The sequence below is a fragment of the Salmo salar genome, chromosome 22 (assembly GCF_965601325.2).
Source record: "Salmo salar chromosome 22, fSalSal1, whole genome shotgun sequence".
Taxonomy (NCBI): Eukaryota; Metazoa; Chordata; class Actinopteri; order Salmoniformes; family Salmonidae; genus Salmo; species Salmo salar.
The window spans coordinates 13,534,850-13,562,054 of NC_138312.1; the positions used below are offsets into that span (position 1 = coordinate 13,534,850).

A 27,205-nucleotide genomic window follows, 5' to 3' on the forward strand; every position below is an offset into this window, starting at 1 on the left:
CAGTCATTTCCATGTATTTGTCTCTGGCTGACGGGGAGATGGAGTGAGGCAGATGCCGTTGCTACAGCACGAATGACAGTTGCTCAGAAACACAGGAACCAGTTTCTCCTTTTCATGACAACTCTGATGATTAGACAGAGAATCAAAAGCCCCCCATTTCCTCCTGTCTGCCACACACAGTCACTTTAATGAGGGATTGTGTGTGAGACGGGAGGATAATCCAAAATCAATATTCCTCAAAATGTACATTGATATTTGTTTAAAAAAAAACAAAAAAAACACGCTGCTGCATTCAAATGGAACAAAAAAAATGGTACGCTGAGAGTCTGAGAATCAGTAAAATAAGTGTGCATTGAAGACAGGAACAACGCTTCGGGCAGTGCTGCTGCAAAACAGATCAGATCCTGACATTACTCTAATGTGAGAGAGAAGTTCCAGTGAGTGGGTGGTTGTGACCTTTCTCTGTAGGAACGAGTGATGGAACGGCCCAATACTGGAGAAAGAATAATGTGTCGATACAATCCTGTGTATTTATCATGTTCTGACCTATCTGACCTGCGGCGCAGGTCCTAATCCAGGCACTTGTCATCTCCCGTCTGGATTACTGCAACTCGCTGTTGGCTGGGCTCCCTGCCTGTGCCATTAAACCCCTACAACTCATCCAGAACGCCGCAGCCCGTCTGGTGTTCAACCTTCCCAAGTTCTCTCACGTCACCCCGCTCCTCCGCTTTCTCCACTGGCTTCCAGTTGAAGCTCGCATCCGCTACAAGACCATGGTGATTGCCTACGGAGCTGTGAAGGGAACGGCACCTCCATACCTTCAGGCTCTGATCAGGCCCTACACCCAAACAAGGGCACTGCGTTCATCCACCTCTGGCCTGCTGGCCCCCCTACCTCTGAGGAAGCACAGTTCCCGCTCAGCCCAGTCAAAACTGTTCGCTGCTCTGGCACCCCAATGGTGGAACAAGCTCCCTCACGACGCCAGGACAGCGGAGTCAGTCACCACCTTCCGGAGACACCTGAAACCCCACCTCTTTAAGGAATACCTAGGATAGGATAAAGTAATCCTTCTAACCCCCCCCCCCCCTTAAAAGATTTGATGCACTATTGTAAAGTGGTTGTTCCACTAGATATCATAAGGTGAATGCACCAATTTGTAAGTCGCTCTGGATAAGAGCGTCTGCTAAATGACTTAAATGTAAATGTAAATGTAAATGTCTATCTGTGTGTGTTGCTATGGCCTCTGAAGAAGGAGTCATCTGAAGCTCTCTTGTTGCTATATGTGTTCATGTTATCACACATGGTTCTGGAGATGTTCTCATCTCATCTGAAGGTGAAACAGGAATCACTTTAGGAAGGTTAGGTGCGTGTTTGTTTATTTGTGAGTTTGTGAGTATCTGAATTAATCTGTGTGTGTGTGTGTGTGTGTGTGTGTGTGTGTGTGTGTGTGTGTGTGTGTGTAGGAGAGAGAGAGAGAGAGAGAGAGAGAGAGAGAGAGAGAGAGAGAGAGAGAGAGAGAGAGAGAGAGAGAGAGAGAGAGGTGTAATGGTTTTGCTGCTGCAGGTTGTAACAGATGGTTGCTAATGGAGGTTCATAGATCTGAATGACAAGGACCAGGGAAACGGGCCGGGGTTTGCAGAGGGGATGTGATGATGGTGTGTGTATGTGTGTGTGTGCATGCATGTGTGCGTGCATGTGTGTCTGTATATACACTATATATACAAACGTATGTGGACACCCCTAGCTATTTCAGCCATACAGTGAGGGAAAAAAGTATTTGATCCCCTGCTGATTTTGTACGTTTGCCAACTGACAAAGAAATGATCACTCTATAATTTTAATGTTAGGTTTATTTGAACAGTGAGAGACAGAATAACAACCAAAAAATCCAGAAAAACGCATGTAAAAAATGTTATAAATTGATTTGCATTTTAATGAGGGAAATAAGTGTTTGACCCCCTCTCAATCAGAAAGATTACTGGCTCCCAGGTGTCTTTAATACAGGTAACGAGCTGAGATTAGGAGCACACTCTTAAAGGGAGTGCCCCCTAATCTCAGTTTGTTACCTGTATAAAAGACACCTGTCCACAGAAGCAATCAATCAATCAGATTCCAAACTCTCCACCATGGCCAAGACCAAAGAGCTCTCCAAGGATGTCAGGGACAAGATTGTAGACCTACACAAGGCTGGAATGGGCTACAAGACCATCGCCAAGCAGCTTGGTGAGAAGGTGACAACAGTTGGTGCGATTCTTCGCAAATGGAAGAAACACAAAAGAACTGCAGCGCCCGCAATATCCCCCTGCTCAAGAAAGCACATATACATGCCCGTCTGATGTTTGCCAATGAACATCTGAATGATTCAGAGGACAACTGGGAGAAAGTGTTGTGGTCAGATGAGACCAAAATGGAGCTCTTTGGCATCAACTCAACTCGCCGTGTTTGGAGGAGGAGGAATGCTGCCTATGACCCCAAGAACACCATCCCCACCGTCAAACATAATGCTTTGGGGGTGTTTTTCTGCTAAGGGGACAGGACAACTTCACCGCATCAAAGGGACGATGGACGGGGCCATGTACCGTCAAATCTTGGGTGAGAACCTCCTTCCCTCAGCCAGGGCATTGAAAATGGGTCGTGGATGGGTATTCCAGCATGACAATGACCCAAAACACACGGCCAAGGCAACAAAGGAGTGGCTCAAGAAGAAGCACATTAAGGTCCTGGAGTGGCCTAGCCAGTCTCCAGACCTTAATCCCATAGAAAATCTGTGGAGGGAGCTGAAGGTTCGAGTTGCCAAACGTCTGCCTCGAAACCTTAATGACTTGGAGAAGATCTGCAAAGAGGAGTGGGACAAAATCCCTCCTGAGATGTGTGCAAACCTGGTGGCCAACTACAAGAAACGTCTGACCTCTGTGATTGCCAATAAGGGTTTTGCCACCAAGTACTAAGTCATGTTTTGCAGAGGGGTCAAATACTTATTTCCCTCATTAAAATGCAAATCAATTTATAACATTTTTGACATGCGTTTTTCTGGATTTTTTGTTGTTGTTATTCTGTCTCTCACTGTTCAAATAAACCTACCATTAAAATTATAGACTGACCATTTCTTTGTCAGTGGGCAGATCTAGATCTGCCCCGGTCAACTGTAAGTGCTGTTATTGTGAAGTGGAAATGTCTATGAGCAACAACGGCTCAGCCGCGAAGTGGTAGGCCACACAAGCTCACAGAACGGGACCGCCGAGTGCTGAAGCGTAGACATTGCCATTGATGGCCTCCACCATTTTAAACTAGTCATCTGGGTGGGGATTCCTATGAGTTGGGCGCAATCAGCCAATGAAGAAGAATAAAATGTATGACTTTAAAATGGAGAGTCTCAATGGCCCTGCCCATGCTGTCACATACGCCATAATGGCACAGATACAAAGATGAGTCTTCTATCGATCTACAGCATGTTGTTCACACAGGTATCTGCCCTCTCATTGGCTAGAATGGTACCACCTGATCTCGCCTCCTTCCGCCTGCCTTCCTTCTTTGAGGACATGTATTTCCATTGTTAGAGTGGTCACTCAAAAATCTTGTCAATATAATAGACAATCTTTGCACTTACTTACTTTCTTCCTTATAAACACCAGTCTGTCTGTCTATTAAAGCGAAACAATGTTCGCTTTAAGCTGCGCGCGTGCGTGGGCGCGTAGCTCCCACGGGACTGCCACGCAGAAGAAATATCAGCCTGCAGAGAAGCACGAAATTGAACTTCACTCAACTTTCGAGAGTTTTCCCCCCTCACGGCCGACCCACTCATTAGGCAGGATTAGGCGGCTGCCTATGGCGGCAGATTGACGAGAGTGGCATTTTCTGAGCTAAACTGACTAAGACGCACTTCCAACAACAACACATAAACCCTAACATAATTCTGCCCAAAAACAATAACAGTTTCTCTCAACCAGTGGCATATGGGCTTTTTAGGTGAGCCCTGATCATGCCCTGTGATAAGCAGCGCCCACTTTGTCAAAGGCAGGGGTGCAAAATATTTTGCTTGTCCATTCCAAGCTCACCTCTCCAGGGTGCTGTTGGGGAGACGCATCGCTGTGGTGCTGCACCAATGTTCTGTCAAAAAAAACATAAATCATGCAGCAGGAACAGGATATGGTAGAAGGAGCCTACAGGCTGGAGATAAAATGGATGACAATGAGACAAACACTTTTTACATCATGCAGGTTTCTTTGATCAAATAGCCTAACCTAAATGGCACCTAATCAAATAAAAAATGTGCTGTCATGTTAACAAACAACATATCCTAAAAACAGGACAGGTCAAAGTAAATGGACAATATGGAATAGACAACCAGGCTACTCACAACTGCTGTCCAGGAGTTTCACCCCATTGTCATGATCAGTAGTTTTAAGTGTGTATCCATACATTTTTGACAAGCTGATCATAGTGATAAAATAAATACTTCTGCATTTCCCACTGTGTAAACCCATTGCAAATAGTCTCAAGATAACGCTTGATAAAGTTGGGTAGCTGATATTCAGAGCTTAAATAGCCAAATTGATTAGTCACAGGAATCAGGACTAATAAAGCCAATGCAACGGCCTGTTTTACAAATGGTGGGAATACCACATGCATGTGTATTCATAAAATTCCATTGCTGTCCAACATGGTAGGCTACACCCCAGTAAGCACGAGCCAATGTCTTTTGGACATATTTTTAGGGTGCTTTACAAACGGTAGGCTTACGACATAAACGGGCATTCATAAAATACAATTTCAGCACTGTAGCTACACCTCCGTAAGTACGGGCTGGCGCCTTTTGGAAGTCTTTTTTTTGGTGCAGTCCGGAACGGCCTTGATTTCCACAGACATAGATATTTGTCCGTTCCGGACAAAATCTGAACATATCATAGACCCGATTTCAACGTCGGAAAATGCATATTTTCAACGTCTGGAAAAAACAAAACATTTGTTGTATGCAGAACACATCGGAGTAGGATTCTATTGCATTGGCATGCATGACTCAGACCGTACTCTACACAGACCAGTGCGGCATAACCAATCAGAGCTGCAGTAGGCCTATATGCAAATAGACCATTGCCATATATGGATCTGTGCCATTCACTTTGAACTGGACTGTGTTTACAGCATGAGTGGTCATGAGTAGATGCCCTGATTGTTTTTTTCAAAGGTCTCATGGAATGTAGGCCTACATTAAACACTACAAATTGGCTGCTACTGTAGGCTGAATGATAGAACAGCTATTTCCATGTTAAAATGTTTTGGGATGCATTTTCTCCATTGTTTTTGATGGTATGTCACTCTGGTAGACCTACATTGTTATCAAATAGCCTCAGTAGCCTACTTGACCACTGTCTGAAATTGTAACTTAAAACGGATGAAGCCTCAGTGTTTACAGAATTTTCACAATGTTCAAGTTTGCGCTTAGCATGCTTGAAATTTGCTAAGTGCCAAAAAATATAAGAGGGAACATTGTTCTCAACCCACCCTGTCCTAAAACCTCTACACTAACCCCCTGAAAGGTGAGGCCTTGTTCTGGGTTTTCCAACAGACTCCAATGACTGGAATCAACAAGAACAAATTTGATAAGAATTCTGATTTTTTTAAATTTATTTTTTTGTATCTCTGCTATTTTTGCTCAAGGAGAGTCAGTGCGGCCTACTTCCCATGTTCTTCGGGTCCTGATGGGACCCGGGTGCTATAACTGCCTCTCTAACTGCCTGCAGGAAATGGAAAACGAAATTGCTTTCTTACAGGCTCTCATACCTACTCTCCTTTTTGGTGTAATGCATTGCTTGGTTCTTGTTTTTCTCACAGCATACACAAAATGAGCTCACCTTAAAGACAGACGCCTTTAACAGGCATGCCGTAGTATTAGCCGGTGAGGTTCATAAGATATTCAACCCTATCTGACCTCTCTTAGCACTGCTCATGCACACTCATTACGGGAGCCTTGTAAGTCATTAAGCTGCCTAAATGAGCACAAGCCATGCCCAGGGCTAGTAGCTATTACTGAGCTGCACGCAATGTCCAAGCGAAGTTAAATAGTGCGGGGCTTGGATCATGTGTAATTCTATGACGAGTGAGGGCATTACGTCAACTAGCTGGCATCACCAAGGTTGGCACTTCCTACCGTGTAGAGCTTAAGTGTTTTACTGCATGGTGGCTGTACAGTCATCTACATGGTGGCTACATACAGTATGGAGCGTTATACTGCAACTACAAGTCCAACCTAGTCTATCCCAGAGACCAGTGTGGATGCTATACAGTCTTTTACATGGTGGTTACATGCGGAGTACTGTATGGAAGTTGCCTAAATCCAGACTGATATCCCAGAGTAATATAAACAATCAGTATGCGTGGAAAGTCGTCTAATGTGATCTACTGCCGACATTACAAATGAGCGCTGAGGAGAGGAGCGAGGCTGTAGGGAAATCTCCCAGAACTCTTAGAGACAAACAACTCATTCATTTAACGCCTTCATCCTTCATCACTTAACGCCAACAGGAGAGACATAATTGTTGGCCGTCGGTGCTGTCGTCGTTCATTGTGAATTCGCCAGCTGCTGTCATGTTTGTGCTATTGGGAATAGTCTCTGTATTCCTCGAACTAGTCTTCATGACTTAGAGATTATATGCCTCTGGAGAACAAGAAGCACTCGTCCTTATTACTAAAGACACCGAGATGACACACACAATCAGAAAGCTCTGAGCAGAGAGACAACTTGCTAACACAAGCCAACAGACTCCTTTCACCTGTCACCCGAGGGAGAGGAAGAGCAGTAACCATCCCGCTGATCCTACAGCAGTGTCATAGCCAACAGTCAGCCCTGTGCCCATTCCTCCAGATGATAGTCCCTCCCCAACAGCACCAATTGAATCTACAACCACACTCCACCAACACTCACTCAGACATCTGGGCACTTCCACTGAAGGCTATTCCACTGAAAATGATGGAAATCTCAACTACATAGTAAAGTAGTAACGACACATTGTGTAATGGTGTGCTTATTTTTAGTCCGTGGCTCTTTAAAGCACCGAGGGCTAAATTTAGCTGTTTGAAATTGGTGATTCGTGCCGGGTGCCTCTCCAATTAAAGCGAGTCGCTGAGGCGTCTGAAAACTCACTGGGATGCCGACTCAAATCATCGACCACCGCAGACCTCTTAGCAGTGGGTCAGGGTCCTGGGGATCTGTTAGTGTGTAGGTGGGTGTGTTTGTGTGTGTGCATCCAGGTGGGAAGGCAGGATTGTGCCTATGCATGTGTATAAGTGTGTGTGTGGCGTGTGCGACGAGTGGTAGTGTTGTTACGATATCAGAATTTTGACATCGATACCAGGTTACGTATCAGGATACTCGATACCAAAAAGAAGGTGTATTGGCCAAAGCCACAGAATGGCACTTGATCTACTGATCAACTGCTCTGTTCAATCGTTGGGCATCTTTTGAATTCAATATCCTTCCATTGTAAAAAATGTTAATGTAAAACATGTATGCATTAATGAATCAATTCAGTTATACAATCAAGTTGTTTTCACCAATCTCACTACATAACAAAATAATGGTAAACGTTTATTTAAATGGTAAAGCTCTATTGATAAACGGGGCAAATCAAGATGTAGACCTAGACCTATTCACAATACAGTTGAATGCATATTCAATAGGAGTGTGTGCATGCATTGAGTTATTGAGCTTGTTTTAGCCGATTTCATGGGTCTACAGATAGCAAACAATCTGTTTCCCTTCCATTTGAGACTTATTTTATTGTACTGATCAACAACATTTGCATAAAGGTAGCAATCTCTTATTTTATAAAAGTGCTCTGTAGGACCAAGTAATTATGTCATTCATAAGGCACATTCACACATTCAGTTCATTCAGTGAGGGAGAGACGTGAGGGAGAGACGATTAAGTGATTAAGTGACAATCAGCTTTTAAATCAGCATATTTTGCATGATGTTTTGCATATTATCACAAACAAGGTACTAGGGTAGTGCATTGATGTTAGCTTCAGCTGTAAGCTAGCCAGGAAAGTTAGCCTACAAAGCTTAAAGCTACCAGTATCTTCTTGAAATTGTAAAGTGTTCTAGCCTGTAATGGACATTGTTTTGCGAACAGTAATGAACATTTCAACATTTCTACATGCAATGTTGCATTTAATACATTATTCAAGTGTGCTACATTCTGTGCAGCGTGAGTGTGGAGCTAACATGATGCAGCCCAGACTCCCAGTGTAGTGGTACCTCAGAACAGGCTAGATTGCGCTCGCGTTATAAAAGGGACATCGGCTGCGCTGATACACAGACTCGATCCTCTCAATCAGTACACGACATGAGACACATTTGACAGAAGTACCGAAAATTACTTGACAAAAGCAACAAAAATTTGAGTTCAAAACTATTGGGTTATGTCCTAGTATTGAAAAAGTAGGCTTACTGAAGTTTCGGTAAACGGTGCAGAGTGGCGATCCGTCATTCAGGGCAGCCCACCACTACCCTGGAGACGGCATTGTTTTGCATGTCATTTTAGCATTCAATCATGTCACAAATAACATATCAGTCAGCAAACAATGTTAAGTTTTAAAAATCGCCTGAGCTAATAAAGCATTTGTGGTCACTTCCCTGTTTGTATTGTTATTTTGGTCAGTTTTCTTTGAGTAACGCAGCTCCCTAATGCAGCTGTTTCAGCCTCACTCAGTGCTTTGTTGCGGGGGGCTAGCCAGGGAAGGCATCAAATCAAATCAAATGTTATTGGGCACATACACATGGTTAGCAGATGCTTATGCTTCTAGATCCGACAGAACAGCAGTATCTAACAGGTAATATCTAACAATTCCACAACAAAACCTAATACACACAATCTAGTAAAGGAAATGTGATGAGAATATATACGTATAAAATATATGGATGAGCAGCGACAGAGCGGCTAAGATCTAATAGATCGTAAAGAATAGATAGTGAAGGATACAGTATACAGTATATACATATGAGATGAGTAATGCGAGATATGTAAACATTCTTAAAGTGGCCTTATTAAAGTGACTAATGTTCCATTTATTAAAGTGGCCAATGATATAAAGTCTGTAGGTAGGCAGCCACCTCTCTGTGCTAGTGGTGGCTGTTTAACAATCTGATGGCCTTGAGATAGAAGCTGTTTTCAATCTCTCTGTCCCAGCTCTGATGCACCTGTACTGACCTCGCGTTCTGGATGGAAGCAGGGTGAACAGGTAGTGGCTCGGGTGGTTATTGTCCTTGATTACCTTTTTGCCTTCCTGTGATATCATGTGTTGTAGGTATCCTGGAGGGCAGGTAGCTCTGGAGAGCCCAGCGGTTGTTGGTGGTGCAGTTGCCATACCAGGCGGTGATACAGCCCGACAGGATGCTCTCAATTGTGCACCTGTAAAAGTTAGTGAGGGTTTTCGGTGACATGCCACATTTTTTCAGCCTCCTTTCAGTCTGCAAACTTGATTATTCAGTTGGAGGCGTGCATGGCCACGCAGTCGTGGGTGAACAGGGAGTACAGGAGAGGGCTGAGAACGCACCCTTGTGGGGCTCCAGTGTTGAGGATCAGCGGAGTGGAGATGTTGTTTCCTACCTTCACCACCTGGGGGTGGCCCGCCGGGAAGTCCAGGACCCAGTTGCACAGGGCGGGCTCAAAGCACTTCATGATGACAGAAGTGAGTGCTACGGGGCGATAGTCATTTAGTTCAGTTACCTTAGCTTTCTTGGGAACAGGAACAATGTTAGCCATCTTGAAGCATGTGGGGACAGCAGACTGGGATAGGGATTGATTGAATATATCCGTAAACACATCAGCCAGCTGGTCTGCGCATGCTCTGAGGATGCGGCTAGGGATGCTGTCTGGGCCGGCACCCTTGCGAGGGTTAACACGTTTAAGTATTTTAATCACGTCGGCCACGCAGAAGGAGAGCCCACAGTCTTTGGTAGCGAGCCGTGTCGGTGGCAATGTACTGTCCTCAAAGTGCGCAAAGAAGTTTAATTTGTCTGGGAGCAAGACGTCGATGTCCGCGACGGGGCTGGTTTTCTTTTTGTAATCCGTGATTGTCTGTAGACCCTGCCACATACGTCTCGTGTTTGAGGCATTGAATTGCGACTCCACTTTGTGTCTATACTGACACTTTCCTTGTTTGATTGCCTTACAGAGGGAATAACTACACTGTTTGTATTCGGTCATGTTTCCAGTCGCCTTGCCATGATTAAATGCGGTGGTATGTGCTTTCAGTTTTGCGTGAATGCTACCATCAATCCACGGTTTCTGGTTAGGGAAGGTTTTAATAGTCACAGTGGGTACAACATCTCCTATACATTATAAACATTATAAACTCGCTCACCGAGTCAGCGTATACGTCAATGTTATTGTCTGAGGCTACCCGGAACATAATCCAGTCCAGGTGGTCGAAGCAATCTTGAAGCGTGGAATCCGATTGGTCAGACCAGTGTTGGATAGACCTAAGCACGGGTGCTTCCTGTTTTAGTTTCTGCCTATAGGAGGGGAGCAACAAGATGGAGTCATGGTCAGATTTGCCAAAAGGAGGGTTTGGGAGGGCCTTGTATGCATTGCGAAAGTTAGAGTAGCAGTGGTCGAGTGTGTTATTCGCTCGAGTACTGCAATCGATATGCTGATAGAATTTCGGTAGGCTTGTTCTCAGAATAGCTTTGTTAAAATCCCCAGCTACAATGAATGCAGCGTCAGGATATATGGTTTCCAGTTTGCATAAAGTTGAGTGATGCTCCATGATGGCCTTCTTGGTATCCACTTGCGGGGGGATATACACGGCTGTGACGATAACCGAGGAATGTTCTCTTGGGAGATAATACGGTCGGCATTTGATTGTGAGGAATTCTAGGTCAGGTGAACAAAAGGACTTGAGTTCTTGTATGTTGTTACAATCACACCATGATTCGTTAATCATGAAACATACATCCCCGCCCTTCTTACCAGAGAGATGTTTGTTCCTGTCGGAACCATGCACTGAAAATCCCGTTGGCTGTATGGACTCTGACAGCATGTTCCCAGCTAGCTAGCCATGTCTCCATGAAACAGAGTATGTTACAATCCCGGATATCTCTTTGGAAAGCAACTCTTGCCCTAATTTCGTCGACTTTGCCAACTAAGGACTGGACATTAGCGAGTAATACACTCAGAAGCGGTGGGTGGTGTGCGCGCATTCGAAGCCTCACTAGAAGACCGCTCCGGCACCCTGTCCTCCAACGGCGTAGTTTTGGGTCGGCCTCTGGAATCAAATCAAATGCCCTGGGAGGTGCAGACAAAGGATCCGCTTTGGGAAAGTCGTATTCCTGGTCGTAATGCTGGTTGTGCTGGTAAGTTGACGTCTCTGATATCCAATAGTTCTTCCCGGCTGTATGTAATAACACTTAAAACCTGTTAGGGCTAGGGGGCAGTATTGACACGGCCGGATAAAAAACGTACCCGATTTAATCTGGTTCCTACTCCTGCCCAGTAACTAGAATATGCATATAATTATTGGCTTTGGATAGAAAACACCCTAAAGTTTCTAAAACTGTTTGAATGGTGCCTGTGAGTATAACAGAACTCATATGGCAGGCCAAAACCTGAGAAGATTCCATGCAGGGAGTGGCCTGTCTGACAAGTTGTTGTTCATCTTTTTATTGAAGACTGAGGATCTTTGCTATAACGTGACACTTCCTACGGCTCCCATAGGCTCTCAGAGCCCGGGAAAAAGCGGAATGATATCGAGGCAGCCTCTGGCTGAAACACATTATCGCGTTTGGCAAGTGGACAAACAGAGTACAATGGGCTTAGGCGCGTGCCCGAGTCGACCCCATGCTTTATTTTCTTTCGTCTGTTTACCTAAACGCAGATTCCCGGTCGGAATATTATCGCTTTTTTACGAGAAAAATGGCATAAAAATTGATTTTAAACAGCGGTTGACATGCTTCGAAGTACGGTAATGGAATATTTAGAATTTTTTTGTCACGAAATGCGCCATGCTCGTCACCCTTATTTACCCTTTCGGATAGTGTCTTGAACGCACGAACAAAATGCCGCTATTTGGATATAACAATGGATTATTTGGGACCAAACCAACATTTGTTATTGAAGTAGAAGTCCTGGGAGTGCATTCTGACGAAGAACATCAAAGGTAATAACATTTTTCTTATAGTAAATCTGACTTTGGTGAGTGCTAAACTTGCTGGGTGTCTAAATAGCTAGCCCTGTGATGCCGGGCTATCTACTGAGAATATTGCAAAATGTGCTTTCACCGAAAAGCTATTTTAAAATCGGACATATCGAGTGCTGTATCTATAATTCTTAAAATAATTGTTATGTTTTTTGTGAACGTTTATCGTGAGTAATTTAGTAAATTCACCGGCAGTGTTCGGTGGGAATGCTAGTCATATGCTAGTCACATGCTAATGTAAAAAGCTGGTTTTTGATATAAATATGAACTTGATTGAACAAAACATGCATGTATTGTATAACATAATGTCCTAGGGTTGTCATCTGATGAAGATCATCAAAGGTTAGTGCTGCATTTAGCTGTGGTTTGGGTTTATGTGACATTATATGCTAGCTTGAAAAATGGGTGTCTGATTATTTCTGGCTGGGTACTCTGCTGACATAATCTAATGTTTTGCTTTCGTTGTAAAGCCTTTTTGAAATCGGACAGTGTGGTTAGATTAACGAGAGTCTTGTCTTTAAAATGGTGTAAAATAGTCATATGTTTGAAAAATTTAAGTTTTTGCATTTTTGAGGTATTTGAATAACGCGCCACGGGATTACACTGGCTGTTGAGTTTAGAGGTTAAGGTTTTCTGGGCTAACAATGTAAGAAATAAGACATAAAAAATCAAAATACTGCACAGTTTCCTTAGGACTTGAAGCAAAGCTGCCATCTCAATCGGCGCCATCTTTCCCTTGTTGATCTTCTCTAGTTGTGTGCAATTGGCTGTGCGTGATTACCACGTGCTCAAAGGTTTGGATGGGTGAGTGAATTCATTTGGACAGTGCATGACGGCAGCATGTACTGGTATGGTCAGGCAGCTTCAGTCCCCTTGGGTGCTGCCATAGAGATAAAGTACATTAGTAGTGCCCACCCAAGAAGGCTCAATGTCGTTGGTCACGGATAAATTGATGTCATATCTCCGGTAGCTGATTGGACTGATGTGTTAACTTCAAAGTTGTTTATCATCTTCTCGCTTGTTAGCTGAAAAGCCATAATAAATTATGTCGACTGTCTCCTAGCAAAATCTTTCAGAACTTTGCGTTATGAAGCAAACGTAGATTTAAAACATCAGCTACTGAACATGAAAATAAGGCCTTAAAGAAATTAGAGACAAAACACGATTGGTTTGGATGGAAGCTGTGGCTAAAAGCTGTTTAATATACCTAGATACGGTGTGTCTTGTTAATGTTTGATGTTAGACTGTAATAACCCATGGAACTGTAACTATACAATTGTTGAAGCAAGGGAGTAGCTTTATAAACGTGGCTACATTATTCTTAACCGCAGCATCTTGTTAACAGGCAGGCAAACACAACTGCACTGTTTGGGCTGCATTCCAATACTCAGACAATGATTAGCAATACGGCAGACCGATGCTGAAATTGATTCTAAAGAAATATAAACTTTACTGTATAAAAGTGTGCTTGACTTGGTCTTCTGTGCAATTAGATCTAAAGATATGGGAAGTAACCTATAAACTGATCATAACCCAAATGTTATAAGGTTTGTGTGTGTGACTCAAATTCCTTTCTGGGATTTGGTTATTATGATGGTGCATTCGATGTGTAGTCTGTAGTGTAGTAGTTTCGATGCATATTCGCTTTTTTGGTTGAGTTCGCCCCACCAATATTTTCATGTTAAAGTCGCCACTGGCATGCGCACACACAAAATGTGTGCATGCCTGTCTGTGTGTGTGTGTGTGCATTTGTCTTTGTAAATTATTTCTCTATGTGTCACACGATGACAGATGACATAGAGCTGGCCCGTCCACCCCGCCCTGGCCCGTCTGTGCCGTCTTGATTTCCATGGTCAGGCTAGGGGAAACAGAGGCTTACGCAGAGTGACTGATTAAATCTGTCAAGTGCATTTTTGCCATTCGTGCACACTGTCTGGTCAGAGCGCCTGTATTCCCTCACAATCAGTATGATGGCAGAGTCACAGAGCATCTCCGTCATATCTGCACAATACCCCCCCCCCCCCCCCCCCACTACTTACTGTATCCTCCTCACTAGGGTTTAACATTTCCAGAGAATCTACCAATTTTCCTTCCTGAGAAAATTGCAATTACCAGGCTTCCCAGTATTCCCGTTCAAACTGGAATTTCTATTTAAAAGCATATACAGTGTATTCAGAAATTATTCAGACCCCTAAACTTTTTATACATTTTGTTACGTTACAGACTTATTCTAAAATTGATTAAATAATTTTTTCCTCATCAATCTACACACAATACCCCCATAATGACAAAGCAAAAAAAGGTTTTTGGAAATATTTACAAATGTATTAAAAATATACTGCTCAAAAAAATAAAGGGAACACTTAAACAACACAATGTAACTCCAAGTCAATCACACTTCTGTGAAATCAAACTGTCCACTTAGGAAGCAACACTGATTGACAATACATTTCACATGCTGTTGTGCAAATGGAATAGACAACAGGTGGAAATTATAGGCAATTAGCAAGACACCCCCAATAAAGGAGTGGTTCTGCAGGTGGGGACCACAGACCACTTCTCAGTTCCTATGCTTCCTGGCTGATGTTTTGGTCACTTTTGAATGCTGGCGGTGCTTTCACTCTAGTGGTAGCATGAGACGGAGTCTACAACCCACACAAGTGGCTCAGGTAGTGCAGCTCATCCAGGATGGCATATCAATGCGAGCTGTGGCAAGAAGGTTTGCTGTGTCTGTCAGCGTAGTGTCCAGAGCATGGAGGCGCTACCAGGAGACAGGCCAGTACATCAGGAGACGTGGAGGAGGCCGTAGGAGGGCAGAAACCCAGCAGCAGGACCGCTACCTCCGCCTTTGTGCAAGGAGGAGCACTGCCAGAGCCCTGCAAAATGACCTCCAGCAGGCCACAAATGTGCATGTGTCTGTTCAAACGGTCAGAAACAGACTCCATGAGGGTGGTATGAGGGCCCAACGTCCACAGGTGGTGGTTGTGCTTACACCCCAACACCGTGCAGGACGTTTGGCATTTGCCAGAGAACACCAAGATTGGCAAATTCACCACTGGCGCCCTGTGCTCTTCACAGATGAAAGCAGGTTCACACTGAGCACATGTGACAGACGTGACAGTCTGGAGACGCCGTGGAGAACGTTCTGCTGCCTGCAACATCCTCCAGCATGACCGGTTTGGCAGTGGGTCAGTCATGGTGTGGGGTGGCATTTTTTTGGGGGGCCGCACAGCCCTCCATGTGCTCGCCAGAGGTAGCCTGACTGCCATTAGGTACCGAGATGAGATCCTCAGACCCCTTGTGAGACCATATGCTGGTGCGGTTGGCCCTGGGTTCCTCCTAATGCAAGACAATGCTAGACCTCATGTGGCTGGAGTGTGTCAGCAGTTCCTGCAAGAGGAAGGCATTGATGCTATGGACTGGCCCACCCGTTCCCCAGACCTGAATCCAATTGAGCACATCTGGGACATCATGTCTCGCTCCATCCACCAACGCCACGTTGCACCACAGACTGTCCAGGAGTTGGCGGATGCTTTAGTCCAGGTCTGGGAGGAGATCCCTCAGGAGACCATCCGCCACCTCATCAGGAGCATGCCCAGGCGTTGTAGGGAGGTCATACAGGCACGTGGAGGCCACACACACCACTGAGCCTCATTTTGACTTGTTTTAAGGACATTACATCAAAGTTGGATCAGCCTGTAGTGTGGTTTTCCACTTTAATTTTGAGTGTGATTCCAAATCCAGACCTCCATGGGTTGATAAATTGGATTTCCATTGATTATTTTTGTGTGATTTTGTTGTCAGCACATTCAACTATGTAAAGAAAAAAGTATTTAATAAGATTATTTCTTTCATTCAAATCTAGGATGTGTTGTTAAAGTGTTCCCTTTATTTTTTTGAGCAGTATAGTAATGTAAAGTACAGATACCCCAAAAAATGACTTAAGGAGTAATTTAAAGTATTTTTACTTAAGTACTTTACACCACTGCTTATATATAGCCTTGTTACTGTTTTTATTGTGTTACTATTTCCTTTTTTTATTTAGCACATATTTGCCTTACTTTATAACTCTGTACCGTTGGGAATGGCCTTGTAAGAAAGTATTCCACTGTAAAGTCTACACCTGTTCTATTCGGCGCACGTGAACAATACAATTTCATTCGATTTTTGCCCAGTGGCTTGATACCTGTCTGACTTGTTGTCATGGAGCTTAGTTAGGTCTTACTCATCCATGTCTGTCTGGTGGAAAGAAAGGTTTAAGCCCTGCAACCATGACAAGAAATACCCAGGAAAAGTGATATGTGTATAAAACAAAACAGCCTAGAGGCATCCATTCATTGACAGACTATAACTCGTTATAGTGGAGATGTACAGAGACGTGTATAACTGGATCAAATCAACCTCGGTCCCTTCTTCTATTCCAACAGGCCCTTCTGTGAAAAATCACCGGACCGGCTTTCACAGTGGCTGTTTTGCTGCTACTCCCTCTCACTGATCGGAATGCGACGCGACCGTAACACTGTGTAGCTCTAGGCACTTCTCATTGTGCTTTGACGAATCCCCAACCAGCAGTCCCTGATCGACATCCTTATAATGCTGCCTCCTCAGCATACAGGCTTTGATTGACAGCCTGGTGGATGTTCAGAAACATCCACCAGCCCTGGTTCACAGGGACACAGAGGCCCAACTGAACGTCCAGCCGCTGCTTTGACACAGAGAGGAGGGGAGAGGAGATGCGATCAAAGAAGCCCGGGAAGAGAGAGGCAGGCCCAGATCACTCTAACAGGAATCACTTCTGCCTGGCGTTTTATACCCACGACAGGTTACATGGAGAACTCTGTTTTCTTTCATGCTAGCTGTTAAAAGGCTGTCAAACCACCGCCTCTCATACAGCTAGCTGTGTGCCTTGCCGCTCAGATGACACACACACTTGTCGCAGACACACACACACTTGCGAAACACACACACACACACGTGCAGGAGAGTACCATCACCCATTTGCACACACGCATATCTGAGTCTCTGCCACTAAGATATCCCTCTCTCTCTTGTTTCTCCTCTATTCCACAGGATGTTGGTTGTTGAGGCCCCCTTTCATGTAACAGAATAATGCGTACAGAGTTCAGACCAGGGTTTAGTTCATTACTGTACTGTATCATTTTGGAGGAGCTCCTGGCACTGCCGGGCCAGCTCGTTAAAACTCACGGCTAATACGGGAAGAGTGACTCATCGTGTTGCTTGACAACACAACTTAACATCTTACTTTGGACATCCCGGATTTATGCCGAACGCTGACAACAACATGAGAGAGTGAGAAGAAGAGGGAAGAGAGGAGCCAGATGGACAGACCACAACACAGTTGTTTCAGAGCATCCCACTGGGCACACACTGGGTTGAATCAACCTTGTTGCCACGTCATTTCAACGAAATGACATTAAACCAATGTGGAAGAGACGTCGAGTTGACATCTGAGCCCGGTGGGACGAGGCATTAGATGGGATACAATTTCACATGACTGTATATGAGAGAGCCTAAAGTGTATTATGAGTTTGTTTCCATTCCCAGTAGTTTGGAACTAAACATTTAGAGTCACTTTGCATTTGTTCTTCAGTGGAATAAACATACTCTTTCCACAGTCTACTAAAGTATGGCCACCATTGGGTGCACAAATTAAACGTACAAGCTATTTCTAGCTCCCATTCTGATTACTGCGCTGGATTTAAACTTTCATGGAAGTCAATAACCATGAAGGAGGGAGTAGAAATTCTCTGGCATGAAAAGCAGCACCATACATGTTATTCCATCATTTCATCCAAACTGCTCTCGCACGTCAACGAACATCTGCGTAGCCTGGCGCTAAAATACAAGCGGTTCTATTTGTTTTGACGCTTGACGAGCTGCAAGTCCCGCTTCTCCCATCTCCTCATTGGTTTTTAGGAGCATATACCCACGTGGGTGATTTAAAGATGACCTGAGGTCCACACTCCAGTCAAAGTTGGTTGCCAACCGCCATATAAAGTCCACAGAAGAAGAAGACTGAAGGAGGAGAGATTACTAGAAACTAACTAGGTTTCTATTTTTATAATGTGGATTCATTGTGGGAGTAGAGAACACATGATTTGGTGTGACACAAAATGGGTCAAAATTCTACAAAGACACAAGAAATAAAGGACCTTGTGCATTTCAGGTAAAATAACAACCCAATGTTTATATGCCAGTACAGTTTAGCCAGCAACAGCAAGCTAGCTAGCTAAATGCCCATGAATGTTTCATGTACTGTATTTGAATGTGTCCCCAAATGAATATAGTTGGTTCAGAGTTTGTTTTTATATTTCAACCTACGTTTCCTTTTTTTGCAGGTAACAGTTGAATAAGATGAGAAAGAAAAAGAAACCCTCGCACTGCTCTTGATAGTATCACGGCTCTTTAATAAGATTTGCATATCGACCTCAAGGCCTTTGTCAGAGCTGATGAAGGCCTTGAGGCCGATACGTAAATCTTATTACAGAGCAGTGATACTATCAAGAGCAGTGTGAGGGTTTCTTCTTTTTTCCAACCTGCGTATCCTGATCGCGTCTGGTGTGGATGGACAAAATCAACATGGCGCACAGGGACACACACACACGTCGTCAGCATATAAGGAGTCTGGTTCCACTTCACACTATATACAGTTGAAGTCGTAAGTTTACATACACTTAAGTTGGAGTCATTAAAACTCGTTTTTCAACCACTCCACAGATTTCTTGTTAACAAACTATAGTTTTGGCAAGTCGGTTAGGACATCTACTTTGTACATGACACAAGTCATTTTTCCAACAATTGTTTACAGACAGATTATTTCACTTATAATTCTCTGCATCACAATTCCAGTGGGTCAGAAGTTTACATACACTAAGTTGACTGTGCCCTTAAACAGCTTGAAAATTCCAGAAAATGATGTCATGGCTTTAGAAGCTTCTGATAGACTAATTGACATCGTTTGAGTCAATTGGAGATGTACCTGTGGTTGTATTTCACGGCCTACCTTCAAACTCAGTGCCTCTTTGCTTGACATCATGGGAAAATCAAAATAAATCAGCCAAGACCTCATTAAAAAAATAACATAACCTGAAAAGAAGCAAAGAAGAAGCCACTGCTCCAAAACCGCCATAAAAAAAGCCAGACTACGGTTTACAACTGCACATGGGGACAAAGATCATATTTTTTGGAGAAATGTCCTCTGGTCTGATGAAACAAAAATATAACTGTTTGGCCATAATGACCATCATTATGTTTGGAGGAAAAAGGGGGAGGCTTGCAAGCCGAAGAACACCATCCCAACCGTGAAGCACGGGGGTGGCAGCATCATGTTGTGGGGGTGCTTTGCTGCAGGAGGGCCTGGTGCACTTCACAAAATAGATGGCATCACGAGGAAGGAGAATTATGTGGACATATTGAAGCAACATCTCAAGACATCAGTCATGAAGTTAAATCTTGGTCGCATATGGGTCTTCCAAATGGACAATGACCCCAAGTATACTTCCAAAGTTTTGGCAAAATGGCTTAAGGACAACAAAGTCAAGGTATTGGAGTGGCCATCACAAAGCCCTGACATCAATCCTATAGAATATTTGTTGGCAGAACTGAAAAAGTGTGTGCGAGCAAGGAGGCCTACAAACCTGACTCAGTTACACCAGCTCTGTCAGGAGGAATGGGACAAAATTCACCCAACTTATTGTGGGAAGCTTGAGGAAGGCTACCCGAAACGTTTGACTCAAGTTAAACAATTTAAAGGCAATGCTACCAAATACTAATTGAGTGTATGTAAACTTCTGACCCACTGGGAATGTGATGAAAGAAATAAAAGCTGAAATAGATCATTCTCTCTACTATTATGCTGACATTTCACATTCTTAAAATAAAGTGGTGATCCTAACTGACCTGAGACAGGGAATTTTTACTAGGATTAAATGTCAGGAATTGTGAAAGCCTGAGTTTAAATGTATTTGGCTAATGTGTATGTAAACTTCCGACTTCAACTGTATGAATCCCTAGCGGAGTTGATTCAGAATTTATTCAGCTAATGTCATTAATTTTCTATTTAGCGCAAGAATTTATCATTTGGTGAAATGAAACAGATGAACTGTTTTCCATGTAGTTTTATGAGCCTTGTGTTCTTAAATGACCAGAAAATGACTCCCTTCTATCCTTCCTCTGTTCTCTCCATCCTCTGTTCTCTCCTTCGCCTGTTCTCTCCTTCCTCTGTTCTCTCCTTCCTCTGTTCTCTCCTTCCTCTGTTCTCTCCTTCCTCTGTTCTCTCCTTCCTCTGTTCTCTCCTTCCTCTGTTCTCTCCTTCCTCTGTTCTCTCCGTCCTCTGTTCTCTCCGTCCTCTGTTCTCTCCTTCCTCTGTTCTCTCCTTCCTCTGTTCTCTCCTTCCTCTGTTCTCTCCTTCCTCTGTTCTGTCCTTCCTGTGTTCTCTCCTTCCTGTGTTCTCTCCTTCCTCTGTTCTCTCCTTCCTCTGTTCTCTCCTTCCTCTGTTCTCTCCTTCTGTTTCCTTTTGCACCTCAAATGTTTTCCCTTTCTCTCTCGCTCTGTCTCTCCAACCATCTCTCTCTTTCTCCATCTCTTTCTCACTCCATCTCGCTCTTTCCCTCCATTTCTTTCTCTCTGCCTCGCTCTCTCTCCTCTCTCTCGCCCTCCATCTCTCTCTGCCTTGTTGCTCATTTTTAAATCTATGAATTTCTGAACATCATTTCGCTGGTTTTTCCTGAGCCTCGGGTGGACATTCTCATTCCATCCCTTCTCTTTTTTCACCTCGTTTGCTCTGCTCCCTCCTGAGTGAGCAGTGGAGATGGGATGTGAGGTGACAGTGTGGTCCAGGAGGTTAGGCCAACAGGGGGATGGGAACGAAGGGCACGATGGGCACACAAGCATGGGGAGGGGAGAGGCGTGGGCACTGCACTACACTGAGCTCACAGGGCACCCCTGCCAAAATGGGCCGGAAGGTCAGTGCCAGTCCAATTTCATTCCCACGCACGGCATGACTACGGGGCACATTGTGATACAGTACCTTTCCCCTTTAAGGGTCCGTGCTACAGAATTAGCCATGCTGCCTGTCCCTTTAAGAGGCTGTGCTGTGATGCTCGGCGTTACTGTGCCTTCTCCTATAAGACACCGTGTTGTTAAAATCTATCCTCAACTGTCCATTCAAGAGGCTTGGCTGGTGAAAACAGCAGCACTTTTGCCTTGAGGGCACCTTTGAGGGCAGCACAGACAGAAGGAGAGAGGAGTAGTCTACAGCCTTCCTCCACCACACCGCCCTTCACTCTCTCTCTCCCTCTCTCTCTCTCTCTCTCTCTCTCTCGCTCTCTCTCTTTCTCTCTCACACTCTCTCTCAATTCAATTCAATTTCAATTAAATTTAAGGACTTTATTGGCATGGGAAACACATGTTAACATTGCCAAAGCAAGTGAAGTAGATAATAAACAAAAGTGAAATAAACAATAAAAATGAATAGTAGACATTACACTCTCTGGTTTTCTCTCATCCCCCCCTCGGAGCAGTATGGCTCTGTGGCTCCACTCTTCCTGTAGGCTTCAGAGCTCCCCTATGTGTGTGTGTTTACCCTCAATGTGTGAACATGCAGCGTGCAAATCTTCGTGAACTCTAACCTAATTCGATTCAGAGGACATTCGCCGAACACATTAGAGAAAACACACCAACTAAGCTCTACTATAATGAATACAAAACTCTGACTATCAAACGTAGATCTGGTTAGGTATAACGGTGCTTTCACAGTGTCCTGCACATTTGAGCCAAACAACTTATGAACTGCTTTGTTAGACAGCCTAATAAAGCAGAATATTCCATTTTTACAAATCACATTCTTCGGGATTTGTTCAAACGGTGAATCTATCATGCTCCCCTAACATTATGATAGGCTTTTGAAATATCCAAACTGATTTGGAATATTTTCTCTCTGCTCTCTCTTGGAGGGTGGGCGGGGGGGGGGGGGGGGGTGGTTGAGACTCGGCATCGGGTGCAAGACACAAACCAATCAGAGGGCATGTCTAAACATAATGATGGAAATGATTGTCTCCCCTCAACGGTCACCTCTAAAACACTCCCCTCCTCTCTGGATCTTTCCCTTCAGTCACTAAAATAGCACAACTATCTTCAAGGACATTCCGTTCCCTTCGTAAAACCCTCCAACCCTTTAAGAAGATATGAAACTAACCCCTCCAGCATGTTCCTATATGGAAATAACTATTCCCCCCCTCCCGAAATGTTTCCTCTCTGTCAGGTGCAGTAGCGTCATCTTACCTCCAGGGCTCTCCTTTTGCTAGTGAGCAGCTTGGCGATGTCTCGTGCCACCCTCTCCACCAGGTCCTTGGGATTGTTCCTCTTGATGTCAAACTGGCTCTTCTTCTCATTGTAAATCTACAAAGGGAACACAGGAGTCAAAGGTCAGTTCAAAATGTCTGTCGGTTGATGAACTGGGTCATAGGAGCCAATGTTTATTTTGAAAGTGGCACGAAAACACTGTACAGCTATGCTGTCCATTTTCAACGTAGTTCATACTTGGCAGGTCATTTACTGTAGCTAATAGGACAGAACTGTCCTTTATCGAACAGCGCAACCCAACCAGCTGAGGTTTGTGGGGTAATATCAAGCCAGCCACTAAATACAAACACAAGCTAAATATCCAAGATCCATTAGTGGAAAGTGATGACAAATATAATAGGGAGAGACAAAGACGGAGGCTTATGACCAGGATACAGACAGCCAACCAGAAGCCAGAATCATGACAAATGTTGGGCCACACAGAGAGGCTGTGTACAACCTCATGGGCTCTGGCCAAAAGCAGTGCTACCCTATAGGCTATGGGGATATAGGATTCCATTTCAGAACCAGACAGAAAAAAATGCACTTGGGAAGATTATCCTCCTCTCCCTGAATCTTTTGTTTCACGTGACTCAGCACTCCTCAGCAGCAGTCCTGGGTCGGGGCTCTGGCAGGCAGACAGACAAACAGGCTCTGTGGTCCACAGCAGGCCACCTCTCTTGGGTTTAACACTGATCCTGATTGCCCTATAAGACACTGTTCGCTGTTCGTCAACACGGCACACACTCACACCGCAAAACCACCCTCACTATGCGTTGGTGGGTTTGTAGTAGGGACTATTTTGTGAACATGTTTCATGTACCTGTTATGTGATTAGGCTACGTACAGTACATGTATGTGTATTAAGGAGCAGCCCCATTGCCTCCTTCAAGTCAATGTGTGGGAATGTGCTTTACGGATTGATACATTTACATACACTCTCTTGATTGGTGCATTAATCAAAGTGAAATACAACCACATAAGTCTGATTTACTTCCTCTGTTACTTCCTGAAAAGAGGTGGACGGGTAATATAGATCTATCGCTGACATGAGCTATTTTTCTGGTGAGATTTACGTGTTTTGCGTGCAGTGATTAGAAGAGGAAAATGTCAGCCTCCATCACCCATGATCTATCTTTGTCTGGCTAAAAGGTGGGTGGGCAGAGAGCCAGCCAGTAGCGGTCTCCTCTCCCTCCCCTGGCCCTCATGGAGATGAGCCAAGAACAGGCACCGACCATGCCAACTAAACACTTTAGCTAGATTACCTATAGTGTTTTGTTGTGTCTGTCCCCGATAGTTTACTGTTAGGTTACAAAGGCAGCCATTTTATGGTCAAGGAGATTTTGTATTGAACCTTGATTTAACCAGAAAGTCCCATTGAGGTCAGAAGAGCTCTTTCCCAAGGAAGATCTGAACATACTGCTCATTCAAGGGTTTTTCTTTATTTGTACCATTTTCTACATTGTAGAATAATAGTGAGGATATCAAAACTATGAAATAACACGTGGAATCATGTAGTAACCAAAAAAGTTTTAAACAAATCTAAATATATTTTACATTTCAGATTCTTCAAAGTAGCCACCCTTTGTCTTGATGACAGCTTTGCAGACTCTTGGCATTCTCTCAACCAGCTTCATGAGGTAGTCACCTGGAATGCATTTCAATTAACAGGTGTGCCTTGTTAAAAGTTAATTTATGGAATTTCTTTCCTTATTAATGCGTTGGAGCCAATCAGTTGTGTTGTAGGGGTGGTATACAGACGACAGCCCTATTTGGTAAAAGACCAAGTCCATATTATGGCAAGAACAGCTAAAATAAGCAAAGAGAAATGACAGTCCATCATTACTTTAAGACATGAAGGTCAGTCAATACGAAAAATGTAAAGAACTTTGAAAGTTTCTTAAAGTGAAGTCGCAAAAACCATCAAGGCTATGATGAAACTGGCTCTCATGAGGATCGCAACAGGAAAGGAAGAATCAGAGTTACCTCTGCTGCAGAGGATAAGTTCATTAGAATTAACTACACCTCAGATTGCAGCCCAAATAAATGCTTCACAGAGGTCAAGTAACAGACACATCTCAACATCAACGGTTCAGAGGAGACTGCGTGAATCAGGCATTCATGGTCAAATTGCTGCAAAGAAACCACCACTAAAGGACACCAATAAGAATAAGAGACTTGCTTGGGCCAAGAAACACGAGCAATGGACATTATACCGGTGGAAATCTGTCCTTTGGTCTGATGAGTCCAAATTTGAGATTTTTGGTTCCAACCACTGTGTCTTTGTGAGATGCAGAGTAGGTGAACGGATGATCTCTGCATTTGTGGTTCCCATCGTGAAGCATGGAAGAAGAGGTGTGATGGTGTGGGGGTGCTTTCCTGGTGACACTGTCTGTGATTTATTTAGAATTCAAGGCAAACATAACCAGCATGGCTACCACAGGATTCTGCAGCGATATGGCATTCTATCTGGTTTGCGATTAGTGGAACTATCATTTGTTTTTTTAAAAGGACAATGAACCAACACACCTCCAGGCTGTGTTAGGGCTATTTGACCAAGAAGGAGAGGGATGGAGTGCTGCATCTGATGACCTGGCCTCTACAAATCACCCGATCTCAACCCAATTGAGATGGTTTGGGATGAGTTGGACAGCAGAGTGAAGGAAAAGCTGCCAACAAGTGCTCAGTATATGTGGGAACTCCTTCAAGACTGTTGGAAAAGCATTCCTCATTAAGCTGGTTGAGAGAATGCCGAGAATGTGCAAAATTGTCGTCAAGGCGAAGGGTGGCCACTTTAAAGAATCTAAAATTTGCAATATATTTTGATTTGTTTAACACTTTTTTTAGTTACTACATGATTCCATATGTGTTATTTGATAGTGTTGATGTCTTCACTATTATTCTACAATGTAGAACATAGTAAAAGTAAAGAAAAACCCTTGAATAAGTAGGTGTGTCCGAACATTTGACTGGTACTTCATATACAAACAGAAGTTTTCTCTCCTTTATGTTGTCTGTGGTGGCTGGGGTTTTAAAACAGACAGGTGTTTCTATTCCCCAGTTTTGTCTGTTCCCGTGCTTCAATTACCCACCCAGGAGAAGTCATTAGCCTGCACTGTATAACTCACCAATACACTGACACATACATACGCACGCACGCACGCTCGCACACAAGCATGCACACATAAACTCCACAAGTAATTAGCCCCAGTGCAAGATGAGGCAACCTTCACAGCCACAGACCAATAATCAGGTGAGCACACACCATTTGAGAGGAGGGCTTTTCTCAAGGTGGTAGAAGCCATTAGCGGAATCTTATTAAAGCATAAAGCAAGAGCGAAGTTTGCTCCGCTCCATTGACAGACTGCAAACCCCTGGCTCTTTTTAAGTGATGCATTTTCCAAGTCGATTTTAAAAACCATGTCAAATTTGTTTTTAAATCAATATGCATTCCCTTAATGTGCGGCGGTGCTCTGTGGGTCTGCTCTTCCTCACTGAGATTCATGGGAATCGTACATCCGCTATTACAGACACAGTCTTAACACTCAGATAGTTTGGAGACGCGCTTCAGAACGTTAAACAACAAAAAAAGGGAATAAGGTCGACCTGCATCAATAGCCTTCCAGCTTTTGTATTTTATTACCTTCTTTTTATGAGATATGCATATTCATTATAACTACACTCTTAGAAGAAAAAAGATTGTGCTATCTAGAACCTAAAAGTGTTTGGTTTTCGCCAGACATAATGGGACCCATCTGTCATGCCCTGATCTGTTTCACCTGTCTGTGTGCTTGTCTCCAACTCCCACCAGGTGTCGCCCATCTTCCCCATTATCCCCTGTGTACTTATACCTGTGTTCTCTGTTTGTCTGTTGCCAGTTCGTCTTGTTTGTTCGAGTCAACCAGCGTTTAGTGGCTCAGCGCCTGCTTTTTCTAGTCTCTCTTTTCTTGCCCTCCCGGTTTTTGATCTTTGCCCGTCCTTGACCCTGAGCCTGCCAACCTGTACCTCTGCCCCCCCTCTGGATTACCGATCTCTGTCTGACCCGACCCTGAGCCTGCCAGCCGTCCGGTACCGTTGCCCGACCTCTGGTTTTCTGACCCCTACCTGTCTTTTGCCTTCCCCTGTTGGAACATTAAGCTATTGTTAATTCAACGTGGTCTGCATCTGGGTCTTCCTTCATACCTGATACCATCTTGCCCAAAAAGCACCTGGAAGCACCTGGACGATCATCAAGACTTTTGAAAGAATGTTTTATGGACAGATGAGCCAAAAGTATCACTTTTTGGACAACATGGGTCCCATTATGCCTGGTGAAAATCAAACACTGCATTCCACACTAAGTACCAACGGTCAAGCATGGTGGTGGTATTGGGGATGCTTTGCTGCCTAAGGACCTGGACAACTTAATAGAAGGAAGCATGATTCTGCTCTGTATCAGAGAATTCCACAGGAGAATGTCAGGCCATCCGTCTGTGAGCTGAAGTTGAAGCGCAGCTGGGTCATGCAGCAAGACAGTGATCCAAAACACACAATCAAGCCTACATGAAAACGTCTAAAAAAAGTAACACATATGACATTTTCTATTGAGACAATTGAGATGTTGTGACAGGACTTGAAACGAGCAGTTCAAGTTCGACAGCCCACAA

General features: G+C 44.0%; 1 protein-coding gene across 3 annotated transcripts in view; it reads right to left on the reverse strand.

Annotated features, from left to right (window-relative positions):
• The window catches only part of LOC106582605 (voltage-dependent calcium channel subunit alpha-2/delta-2), a 363,243-nt gene that overhangs the window by 286,220 nt on the left and 49,818 nt on the right, over positions 1-27,205 (reverse strand). For all 3 annotated transcript variants that reach the window (XM_045705262.2, XM_082967380.1, XM_045705260.2), the window contains exon 3: positions 22,500-22,616. In XM_045705262.2, coding sequence (XP_045561218.1) covers positions 22,500-22,616 — 117 coding nt within the window. The remainder of the gene's footprint in view (positions 1-22,499; positions 22,617-27,205) is intronic.